At 40.7% G+C, this 13,158-nt stretch overlaps 1 protein-coding gene across 5 annotated transcripts in view; it reads left to right on the top strand.

Annotated features, from left to right (window-relative positions):
- The window catches only part of MAPK1 (mitogen-activated protein kinase 1), a 90,839-nt gene that overhangs the window by 36,278 nt on the left and 41,403 nt on the right, over window positions 1-13,158 (top strand). For all 5 annotated transcript variants that reach the window (XM_036354487.1, XM_036354488.1, XM_036354490.1 and 2 more), the window contains exons 2-3: window positions 6,064-6,246; window positions 8,886-9,075. In XM_036354487.1, coding sequence (XP_036210380.1) covers window positions 6,064-6,246; window positions 8,886-9,075 — 373 coding nt within the window. The remainder of the gene's footprint in view (window positions 1-6,063; window positions 6,247-8,885; window positions 9,076-13,158) is intronic.

Raw genomic sequence — 13,158 nt, 5'->3', positions numbered from 1 at the left:
GGTTCTAAACTCCAGCCATATTGAATGACCTAGCACTTGTACTCTACCTTCCATGCTTTAGCACCTGCAGCTCTCCTTTCTACAGGTCTTTCTCATTGACGGCCTATATTTAAACCTTACCTGCTTTTGAAGTGACCATTAAAATACCACCCTCTGAAAGATGTCCACAGATGTTAACATAGAGCAGTGCTTATGTTCAATAAATTGCAGCTATTTTAAAATGAGAATTGCTAACAAAACTTCTTTTCATTATTACCACCATTTAGTTCCAAATAATAATTATAAACATTTTGAGTGATGCACATACAGGAAACAAGGCAAAGCAATGTATCAATAATATACAGTGAATACATAAATAAATACTATTTAGGATTGTGTGATCTCAGTTTGAATGCTTATTCAATTTACATCTGCACAATGAGAAAGTTATTTAATAAACCTGGATATTTCTGATCCTAACTTAGTCATCACAAAAAACACCAATAATCCTTATAGATATGATAGATTTAGAGTGCTGTCAATCATTTATTACAAAACAAAACCCTCAAGCTCCTAAGAATTCTAAGTTTTTTAAGTATTTTAATGTACTTTGCTGCTGAGTACTCATCTGCCTCATATATAATATATACCAAAAACAGAAGTCTTGACATGAGGGAAACAAAACTTAAAGTATGACATCAACTATGTTAACTGTTGTTGCTTTTTACAAGGTAGTAAATAAGATCTTGAAAGGTGGAGATGTGATCAAGAGTAGAGAGTATTAAAAGTTTGCAATATAAGCTAGCCTGGATCAAGACTACAATGGAGCCCTACATACCATATAAATCAAACTAAGAAACATTGAATATATTCTCCCTCCTTACCATCACCAATAAACCTTAAAGACCTGGAAGGTCAAATTTTAATTGATATTTGGGGGCCTATTTAGAGTTTGGTGCCAACGGTTCAAACCAAGCAGATCTCCAGCATAGCCCTCTTCTATTCTCAGCCCTAGCAGTCTCCATCGTGAGCTTGAGCTTGTGTGCGTGGGCACATGACACGATATCCCAGGTGTAGTGCACACCCTGCAAATGCTGCCCCTTGGTTACCCCTTGTGCACACACTGGAGGATCATTCTGCTCAACAGAGCCATTGTGCAGGAGATACACACAGCCTTGGAAGCCAATTTGGGAGACAGGTGGATTCTTGAGCTACTGATGGGCATGTTCCCTGGATCCCATAAACTACCTCATGAGGAGGGGCATGGCTGGGTGAGGGCCAGTCATTCCCATGTATGTTCTGCTCATTTTCCTCTCCATGTGGTGGCCCTTGCCTTTCTTTATATTTATAACCTTGCTCCTCTTTTGAAAGCCTGCTCGCCTTTCATCTTGTAATCCTCTCCTTAAAACCCTTATTTGGACTTAATCTACCCAGCTTTTCCGGTGTTTCAGATGTGTTTTACTATGATAAAGGCAGTATGTATGTATGTTGTCTGTTCCTGCCTCCTTCCCTCATTAAATTGCAAGCTTCTTAAGAGTTGGGATCATTATTTGTTTTTGCCACCAGTCCTAACACGAAGTCTCACAAATAGGAAGTGCTTAACAAGTGAGGTTTGAATCTACCACAACTCTGGCATCACTCTCGTGTTGTTGTGGTAACCCTATCAAAACAGGAAATGAAGTTAGTTTAGGATGATTTGTTCATAATTGACTCATTCTGGTTCCCCTTTCTTCCCTAAGTGATCACAAAACATGTTAAATAATCTCCAGAATTTTGTGGGCTTCTACTTTCACATTTACTGGTCAAATACATTTCTGGAATCTGTCTGTTCCCACCCACACAGGCCTGGGAATAAACCACACATCCAAAGAACCGTGGTTCCTTTTATGAGTGCTCCGTGATGAAGTAATTGATATAGAATACTGTATATACTGCACATAAAGTGTACAGTTTGATAAGTTTGACATTCCCATGAAATTATCAACACGATAAAAATAATAAACATACTCATCACCTCCAAAAGTTATCTAGTTTCAATTCATGTGTTCCTCCCACCAGCCCCAGGCAACTCTGTTGATCTATTTTCTATCCCCATAGATTATTTTGCATTTTATATAAATGCAAGAAATTTTCTTTTGGTCTGGCTTCCCTTCAGTATAATTATTTTAAGATTCATCTATATTGTTTATACTAATAAAAGGGTAATTACTAATTGGACTGGTTCGACTGGCCATCTTCCGGACATCTGACATCCTTCCAGACAAAGCCATGGTGGTGGAGGCTGAGGCAGAGGCAGTTAGGGGCGATCAGGCCTGTAGGGGAGAGCAGTTAGGGTCGAGATCAGGCCGGCAGGGGAGGGCAGTTGGGGGCATTAGGCGGGCAGGCAGGTGAGTGGTTAGGAGCCAGTGGTCCTGGATTGCGAGAGGGACCAGCAGTCGGACATACCCTGAGGGGTCCCGGATTGCAGATGGTATAGGCGGGCTGACGGATACCCCCACCCCCACCGCACGGGGCCTCTAGTGTTAGTATATTCACCTTGACCCCTTCCCATTCACCTTAGAGGGATGAGTTAGGAACTCTTTATTCTCCTAATCTTGAGCAATTTAACCTTGAATTTTTATTTTTGAAAATAGCAAATTTATCAGCTAAAAGAGAAATATGAATATCTAAAATTAATCTACCCAAAGACTGTGTAGTCACAGATTGGATTAAGATCCCAATTAAATTGTTTACAGAACTCACATTTAACCCATTGTACGCCATAAGCATCTGTAGACGCAAACTGTGGACCCTCCCACACGTGCATCTATTAAACTGTTTTCCCTAAGTGGCCCTGACCAACTTTAAAATCATTTTTCGTGAGAATTTTCAGCTGAAAATATTCAAGAACACCCGAATTGTGAGTAATATATTTATTTTTATAATATTCATTGCAAGTTGATTTTTTAAATTAAATTCAAAATATTGTGGCGTGTGGGGATGGTTTCCGTTTTGGACTTGTGGCAGTTAACTGTTTAAAGCAAAAGCTGTAGCATATATAGCAATAGTTGGGAGAAGGAGCAAGGATTAAGTTCTTAGAGGGGAAAAAAAGAAAATGGGGTTGATAATACCAACGTTATTTTAAAACTAACACTATTGCCCTCATCAGTTTGGCTCAATGGATAGGGCGTCACCCCAAGGACTAAAGGGTCTCAGATTTGATTCCAGTCAAGGGCACATACCTCGGTTGTAGGCTCAATCCCTGGCCCCAGTCAGGGTGCATTCTGGAAGCAACTAATTAATGTGTCTCTCTCACATCAGTGTTTCTTTCTCTCTCTCTCTCTCTCTCTTCCCCTCCCTCCCACTCTCTCCAAAAATCAATGGAAAATGTTCTTGGGTGAGGATTAACAACAAAAAATTAACACATATTAAGAGACACCAAATAATCCATGGTAAAAGGTATACTGATAAAATATATTTGTCAAGTATCAGAACAATAAATATAAAAAACAAAACTGAGAAATCCAAGGAGAAATGAGCAAATACAGAGTATTGGGGAAGAGTGTAAACTGTTTGTGATTGGTTCTACAACAGATTGTGTAATCCAAAAAGACAGCAGAATGGAGTAGAGCAGACAAGAACAGACCCAATTCCATAGATAAGGTCACACCTTCTTTTCAAGTGGGAACTAAATGAGAATGATCTCATGCTTCTCGCTTAAAACAGAAAGTGTTGATGTAATTGGAGGGGCACACTAACCATAAACCCCTCCCCCTAACAGTCTTGTTCTTGAAAGCAAGTTTATGGCCATGGTCATCTTTGACTACCATGTTTCAGGAAAACTAGAATTTTACATGTTGAGTTTAAACCAATAATTTGCAACTATTTTAACCTGTATTCCCTTTTGTTGAACTTAAGCTCTATGATTTGAATTTCCCTAAAAGAGTTTTAATTTCTAAAAATATTTATTCCCTTGCCTAGCTGGTTTGGCTCAGTGGATAGAGTGTCAGACTGTGGACTGAAGGGTTCCAGTCAAGGGCACTTGCCTGGGTCACAGGCTTGGTCTCCGGTGGGGGATGTGCAGGAGGCAGCTGATCAGTGATGAATCATTGATGTTTCTATCTTTCTCTCTCTCCCTTTCTCTCTGAAATCAATAAAAATATATTTTAAAAAAATATTTATTCCCTTGCCCTAGCCAGTTTGGCTCAGTGGATAGAGCATCAGCCTGCAGACTGAAAGGTCCTGGATTCAATTCTGGTCAATGTCATGTACCTTGGTTGCATGTACCTTCCCCGGCCAGGGCCCTGGTCGGGGCTCATACAGGAGGCAATCAGTTGATGTGTTTCTCTTACATCGATATTATCTCTCTGCCTTCCCCTCTTTCTTAAGGATTAGAAAATAAAATAAAAAAATAGTAAAATAAAATTTATTCTCAATATTGATTAAGTTTGCTTAATATATCCTTTTGCCTGCCTACCTTCAAATCAGTGGTTTGGGTCTTCATTCAGCAAACCAAGGCAAAATAAGATTTAAGCAATGATTCTTGTATTTAAGGAAATAGATTTCAAAGTATTGGGGGCACCTGTGCGCACTATATTAATGGTATTGTGGGAGAATTGAAGCTGGATAAGATAAAGTCCCCCTATAGCAGTGATGGCGAACCTTTTGAGCTCGACGTGTCAGCATTTTGAAAAACCCTAACTTAACTTTGGTGCCGTGTCACATATAGAAATTTTTTGATAATTGCAACCATAGTAAAACAAAGACTTATATTTTTGATATTTATTTTATATATTTAAATGCCATTTAACAAAGAAAAATCAACCAAAAAAATGAGTTCGTGTGTCACCTCTGACAGGCGTGTCATAGGTTCACCATCACTGCCCTATAGCATAGTTTTGTGATAGAGTCAGACAAATGCATCAAATAATTCTCTGAATAAGTAGACTGATAAATATCATTATTAAAGCACAGACTTGAAATAAACTTATTTTACTGTTTTATATTTCTAGCACTTACCCTGAGTAAACAAGAAGTAATGTCTTATTGCCTGTCAGTGTTATTTCATTGCTTCATTTGATGGGCCAGATGTTGATATTTATTAATATGAAACGTTCTTGCAAAAAAGAATACTGATTGTACAGATTCAAATTTACCATAAAATTAAAGATATAGTTGTAATTGCTTCTGCTTGGATTTCTATTAGGTCAGACCTTAATGACAACTTGGAAAGAATTGGGCCTTTTTGAACTGGGCTATGAAAGTATTTTTTGAAAAATACTTTATAGGTTTTGTTATAAGACTACCCAAATGTCTTGGTTAAATTTCTTCCAGGGGGAGAGAAAGTCATGTCATTTTGATAAACATTCAAAGTGTGTCCCCTTGGGTCCATTTTGTTATGGATGAAGATGTAGTTGATGGTCATGTGAATGTTTTGGCTGAGTCAGAGGAATTTGAAACAGCAGTAGGAAATTGTTTTGGAGGCAGAAATGATTACTCTCACCAGAATGCAATTGCTGTTAAAATCAGTGAGAAAACCCTGGCTGGTATTTCAGTGGTTAGAACATTTGGCCTGCGCATTGAAGGGTCACAGGTTTGATTCCTCTTCAAGGGCACATACCTGCGCATTGAAGGGTTGCAGGTGTGATAGGCAGCCACAATCAATCTCTTTTCTCCTCTTCCTCCTCCTCCACCTCTTCTTCCTCCTCATCCCTTCTTCCCTCCCTCCCTCCCTCCCTCCTCCCTCCCTCCCTCCCTCCCTCCCAGGATCTAAAAATCAATGGAAAAATATCTTCAGGTGAGGATTAACAAAACAAAAAAACAGTGGGAAATGTTTGTGTGTGTGTCATAAACCCATGTTGCCAGGTTTATAAAAATGGGCATCCACAATTACCAGGGCCAGGCCCTCTGCTCCCTTTTTTCAGCTGCATCTCCCATAGTTTGGGGCCTTTTTGTGGATAAATACATGCTGCCTTCACATGTTTTAAACAAATATTTAACCAGAGTGTTAAACATTTAATACTTTACCAGTTTGCATTCTTTCTACCAGGATATTCTGAGTTGTTTTAATGCTATCTCTTACCCCTTCCTTTTCCTTTTTTTTAGCTCTGCTTATGATAATGTCAACAAAGTTCGAGTAGCTATCAAGAAAATCAGTCCTTTTGAGCACCAGACCTACTGCCAGAGAACCCTGAGGGAGATAAAAATCCTACTGCGCTTCAGACACGAGAACATCATTGGAATCAATGATATTATTCGAGCGCCAACCATCGAGCAAATGAAAGATGTGTATCCTTTGCGGACATCGGGCTCTAGTACTTGGTACCTTGTTGAGTAAATGTAATTTGAAATGTCTTGGACTTACCAGATTAAAGAAAAAGTATATAGAGCACATTTAAAGGGAAATTGTAATATGTTTGCCATTTACTATAACACTTGCATTATATAAAATTTTTCTCTGATGCTTTTTTTTTAAAAAATATATTTTATTGATTTTTTACAGAGAGGAAGGGAGAGGGATAGAGAGTTAGAAACATCGATGAGAGAGAAACATCGATCAGCTGCCTCCTGCACACCTCCTACTGGGGATGTGCCCGCAACCCAGGTACATGCCCTTGACCGGAATCGAACCTGGGACCTTTCAGTCCGCAAGCCGACGCTCTATCCACTGAACCAAACCGGTTTCGGCTCTGATGCTTTTTATCAGTTCTGTTTTTAGTGTCTTTGGACAAATTCAGTTTTCTCTTGTCAATTTCAGTAAAGATTTCCTTTACGTGTAGTTATGGGAAGTCTTGGATAATACCATTTCTAGTCATGCTTTCTTCATTCAAGATATAGTTGTTATGACGATGAAACAGAAAAGAATAAGTTGTAGACAAAGAGAGAGAGGGTACTCTGGATATCACCTGGTCAAATCCAGACAGTCCTAATCTTAGACAAAGTCATTTTACCTTTAGGTCTCCGTTTTCTCATCTTTAAAATTAAGGTACTAGCCCAGGGGTGGGCAAACTTTTTGACTCGAGGGCCACAATGGGTTCTTAAACTGGACCCGGAGGGCCGGAACAAAAGCATGGATGGAGTGTTTGTGTGAACTAATATAAATTCAAAGTAAACATCATTACATAAAAGGGTACGGTCTTTTTTTTTTTTTAGTTTTATTCATTTCAAACAGGCCGGATACGGCCCGTGGGCCGTAGTTTGCCCACGGCTGTACTAGCCCCTCATGATCTTTAAGGTGACTCTCCTCTGAAATTATGTAATTAACTAGGACCAACATTTAGAAATCTGGACTAAGGAGGTCCAGGGGATGCTACCTGGGCAAAGACTATATTTGGAAGATAAAGGCATTAAATATACTGAAGAGGATCTGCCAGAAAAGTTACAGTTTCAGCTAGTGCAGGATTCCTACCAGCTTGCCTAATTTGCATTCTGCGCCTCCAGGGAGAGGTAGCTCACTATCTCTAGGCAGCCCTTTCCATTTTTAAATAGCTCTGTTACTAAGTTGTAACATATTTTAAGTGAAATACCTTCTGCTCCTACCAGCTGTTGTCTTGTTTTACCTTTTGCCATAAAAATCAAATCTCTTTCTGATAACAAGTTTGCAAATAAGGTTTCATTTGAATCCCATGTCATGTCTCATCTAGCATGAATCTGTAGGAGACATACATTAATATGAACACAGAAATGAATAAAGGAAAGGCAAAATAGCCCTAGCCGATTTGGCTCAGTGGATAGAGCGTCAGCCTGCAGACCAAAGGGTCCCGGGTTCGATTCGGTCAAGGGCACATACTTCCAACATAGGCCCTGGTCAAGGGCTCATGCAGAAGGCAACTAGTCAATGTGTTTCTCTCACATCGGCGTTTCTCTGTCTTTCCCTTTCTCTTTGACTCTCCCTAAAAATCAATGGAAAAATAGTCTTGTGTGAGGATTAATAAAAAATAAAAGAAATGCAAAATAATTACTAATGAAATGCTATTATGGTGAAGTTAAAAGCTAAAGGCTTGCCTTGGTCAGTGTTTCTCACTGGTTAGGGTGTCAGCCTGTGCAATGAAGGATCTTGGGTTCGATCCCCTGCCCTAGTTGGGGCATGTGCAAGAGGTAACCAACGGATGTATCTCTCACATCGATGTTTCTCTTTTTTTCTCTCTTTCTCTCCCTCCCCATCCACCTCTCCTTTCTACTCTAAAAGCAATGGGAAAAATATCCTCAGGTGAGGATTAACAAACAACAACAACAAAAAGCTAAAGGCTTATAACTTAATTTCTGTAAATAATTTAGCCATAACTAAAGTTATAGATGCTTAGATACATGAAAAGAAAGCAAGAGAAGCAAAACTAGCACGAGCACCTTTCTCATAGTCTTATTTAGGATCTTAACATTAATTAAAAAGTCAAGTAGATAGATTGAGGGTTGAATTTAATAGCAGTGTGTTTTAGGCCTGTATTTCCAAAAGTTTTATGGTTGATTTTTGAGGAGAAGGGAACAAGAAGGGAGGTAGAAGAACAGGGACATTACAAGTTGTTGCTGGGCCAAAGAAAGGAGTGTATGATGCTTGCTGGTCACCACCTTCACCCAGCTCTTTCCAACAAGCGTTGGAGGGGCTTTTTGATGTTGGACAACTCGGAGACCAAGGTTAGGATTTCAAGATTGGTGAATATTTCCATAACAGCCTGTTTCAGGTCTTAATGTAGGCAAATAATAGGTCGTTATCAAGCAAATATAATGCCGTTTGTCTCACGAGATCTAAAAAAGAGTTAACTACTTCAGATTCCTTACATAAAAAAATACTAAGTTTTCATCAGTTTCTCATTTCCCTTATGGTCCTCATGATGTAATAATGAACTGCTTGAGGAAAGGGTTCATTTGTTTTCAGTGCTTTGCTAAGTGTGACCAGCTGTTTGGTGTGTTACCTTAACCTGTCCAAACAGATATATAGTACAGGACCTCATGGAAACAGATCTCTACAAGCTCTTGAAGACACAACACCTCAGCAACGACCATATCTGCTATTTTCTTTACCAGATCCTCAGAGGGTTAAAATATATCCATTCAGCTAATGTACTGCACCGTGACCTCAAACCTTCTAACCTGCTGCTCAACACCACCTGTGATCTCAAGGTCAGCCAGGTTTCTTTACTTTTAGGATGATACATATTGAAAAAACTTTTACTGGGCATGTTTTTATTTATTCTTACTCATATTTAAAATTATACCAGAAATATGTGAAAATATTTTTATGGCAAAAAAGAAAAAATTCAAGAGTGCTAGTTCTCTTTTCCATCCCATTGTTCTTTCCTCTCCAGAGGTAACCACTATAACAGATTAGTGTATTTTCTTACAGTGTTTTTTCTATGCTCTTACATAATGTATACTTTTAAAAATATATACGTTTCTTGGTTTTTAGAGAGAGAGGAAGGGAGATAGAGAGATAGAAACATCAATGAGAGAAAAACATAATTAGCTGCCTCCTGCACGCCCCCTACTGAGGATCCAGCCCGCAGCCTGGGCATGTGCCCTGACAGGGAATCAAACCGTGACCCCTTGGTTTCTAGGTTGACGTTGAACCACTGAGCCACAAGGGCTGGACCATAATGTGTACTTTTATGCTTATACTAGAGGCCTGGTGCACGAAATTCGTGCACGGGGGGGGGGGGGTCGTCTCTCAGCCCAGCCTGCACAGTCCAGGAGCCCTCAGGGGATGTCCGACTGCCATGGAAGCAGAAGAGGCTACCGCCACTGTGCTCGCCAGCTGTGAGCCCGGCTTCTGGTTGAGCGGTGCTCCCCCTGTGGGAGTGCACTGACCACTGGGGGCAGCTCCTGCGTTGAGCATCTGCCCCCTAGTGGTCAGTGTGTGTCATAGCAACCAGTTGTTCCCGGTTGTTCCACCATTTGGTTAATTTGCATATTAGACTTTTATTATATAGGAAGGATATAAAAGTAGGATCATGTGCATTATGTGTAAGTTAACATAATCATCTGTTTCATTGGTGACTGTTTTCTTAAATAAATTTTATAAGAAGAATAGTCAGGAAACCTCAATGACTTTAATACCCAAATAAGGCATTTTCAGTAAGCAGGAAAACTCTAGATCCTTTACAGTCCTGAGAATTCCCTTGAATATGAGCAGCGTATCCTATATAATAAAAGGCTAATATGCAAAATGACCAAACAGCAGAACGACCAGTTGCTATGACGTGCACTGACTACCAGGGGGCAGATGCTCAACACAGGCTGCCCCCTGGTGGTCAGTGCGTTCCCACAGGGAGAGTGCTGCTTAGCCAGAAGCTGGGCTCACGGCTGGTGAGCGCAGCGGCGGTGCGGGGAGCCTCTCCTGCCTCCACAGCAATGCTAAGGAGTAGTGAGCTGAGTGGTAAAGAGCAGTGAGTAGGTGGATAGACATCCTCCCAAGGGCTCCTGGACTGTGAGAGGGATCCTGGACTGTGAGAGGGCACAGGCAGGGCTGAGGGAACCCTCCCACCCCAGTGCACGAATTTCGTTCACCAGGCCTCTAGTCTATATATATACTTCTATTTTAATAGGTAGCAAAGCTAAATAAGTAGGGAAATCTACAGATGTTTTAGGTAAGAAAAAGGAATGTGGATTCAGTCTGACAAGAATTAATGTGCATTCAAGAAAACCTAGAGCCTGGTTGGCGTGGCTCAGTGGTTGAGTGTCAACCTATGAACCAGGAGGTCATAGTTTGATTCCCGGTCAGGACAGATGCCAAGATTGCGGACTCAATCCTGTGCAGGAGGCAGCCTTCGGTGGTTCTCTGTCATTGTTGATGTTTCTGTTTCTCTCTCTCCCTTCCTCTCTGAAATCAATAAAAATATATTTTAAAAAGAAGAAGAAGACCTAGATATCCTCAGGTAGACTCCTGGGCTCTGGGCTCTGTGCTGGCAGCAGCAGGGGTGGATGTGGTACTGGACATGGACAAGTGTGTGAGCAGGCAACAGAGCTGCTTTCAGCAAGGTGGAGTTGGGTGTGCCATAGGCCTTCTTCCCTGACCTGCTGGTGGCCCACCAGGTGGCACTGCTGCACCTGAGCTACAGTGGATGCATCACAGGCTGTACTGCCCTTGCACACAGCGCCACTGCTGGCCATCACTGGTCTGCATGCCATGCCCATTGCCCTGTAGCCTTCATGGACTGGATATGCACCTTCCAGGAAAGGTAAACAAGCTGTACTACCTGCTGGTCGATTCAGTCGAGTACCTCTGCCTCAAGGCCATCACGCTGTTCACACCCAGTGCCTTGGGCCTCTCAGACCCAGTGCACATGGAAAATCTTAAGGAGAAGGCTCAGGTGGCCCTTACCGAGTACATCAGGCCCAGTACCTGTCCCAGCCACAGTACTATCGGCACCTGTTGCTCTGACTTCCCACCTTGCACTGTCACCGTCTCCCTCAACTTCCTCTGTCCTTCATACATCTGGTGGGTAAAACTCTGATCTGAAACACGCTGCTGTTTGGAAGAATGTACCTTCAGTTGACCCTATAGCTCCAGCCAGTGACTGGACAGGACACTGGGGCACCATGGCCTGGTCTGCAGAATTCAAGGAAACACAGCTGCTTGGACCTCAAGGAGATTCCCCAGACCAAGGACCCCAGCTTCTCTTCTCAGACTCCTTTTTTTTTTTTTGAATGATCATAAAACCAATGACTGATCATTCAGGCTCCTGCCTTGTCTTATTCAGAACCCTAGCCAAGATGGGAGAGACTGAAGTTCTAATCCTAGGACAGTCTTACACAATCCTGGGACAGTCTTGACCCTCAGCACTCCAGGAACTCCTGGGAAGGTAGGGTTTGCTTCCCTGGTATGATGGACAGAAGCCTCGCATCTGGACTGGAGGGGCAAGCCACAGCCAGGAAAGATTGATACAGCTCCTCTGGACATGGGATCCATGTTGTACACTACATGATGAATGAATTAAGGCTACTAATAAAGGTGTTTCCTACCTGCAAAAAAAATTAAAAGACGATAAATGGAAAGATATACCATATTCATAGATTGGAAGACTTAATACTTTTAAGGTATTAATATTCCCCAAAGTGATCTATAGATTTAATGCAGTGCCTATCAAAGCCCCAGTTGGCTTTTTTGCAGAAATGAACAGGTTGTTCCTGAAATGCATGTGGAAATTCAAGAGACCCAGAATAACGAAAACAACCTTACAAAAGAATAAAGTTGAAAGACACTTCCTAATTTCAAGCTTTACTAAAAATATAGAGTAATAATAAAAAAAAAGTGTGATGTTGGCGTAAGAGTAGTCATATTCATCAGTGGAATAGAATTGAGAGTCAATAAATAAACCTATAGGTTTATGATCAACTGATTTTCGATAAGGATGCTAAGATCATTCATTGGGGAAAGAATACTCTATTCAACAAATGGTCCTGGAGCAATTGGATAGCCATATGCAAAAGAATTAGATTGGGCCACGCCTCACATCATGTGCAAAAATTAATTCAAAATGGATGAAAGACCTAAATTTAAGAGCTACAACTAGAATCCATTTAGAAAACATAGAAGTAAATCTTTGCAATTTTGCATTAGGCAGAGCCTCTTAGACATTGGCACCAAAAGCACAAGCAACAAAAGAAAAACAATGGGTTTCATCAAGATTAGGAATTTGTGCCCTGGCTGGTGTGTCTCAGTTGACTAAGTGTTGTCCCATGCACAGTAAGGGTGCCGGTTCCATTCCCAGTTAGGGCACATGCCCCTGTTGTGGGTTCAGTCCCCGGTTGGGATGCGTACAGGAGGCAACCAATCGATGTTTCTCTCTCTTTCCTTCTCTTTCTAAAATTAATAAAGCCATAAAAAAAAAAAAAAGATTAGGAACGTGTGCTACAAAGTAAGCCATCAAAAAAGTGAAAAGACAACACACAAAATGAGAAAAAATGTTTGTAAATCATGTATTTCAATAAGATATACCTGGACTACATGATAAACTCTTACAATTCAAAAATTAAAAGATAACCAAAAAAAAAAAAAAAAAGCCCAAAAGATAAATAACCAAGTTTAAAAACGGGCAAAGGATCTGAATAGACATTTCTCTAAAGAAAATACACAAATGTCCAATAAATACATTAGTCAGTAGGGAAATGCAAATCAGAACCACAATAAGATATCACTTCATACAAAGTAGGATAGCTGTAATTAAAGTCAGTTAAGCCCTAACCAGTTTGGCTCAGTGGATAGAG

Source organism: Myotis myotis, unplaced genomic scaffold, assembly GCF_014108235.1.
Source record: "Myotis myotis isolate mMyoMyo1 unplaced genomic scaffold, mMyoMyo1.p scaffold_m19_p_20, whole genome shotgun sequence".
Lineage (NCBI taxonomy): Eukaryota > Metazoa > Chordata > Mammalia > Chiroptera > Vespertilionidae > Myotis > Myotis myotis.
This window is presented reverse-complemented; position numbering and strand designations above follow the sequence as displayed.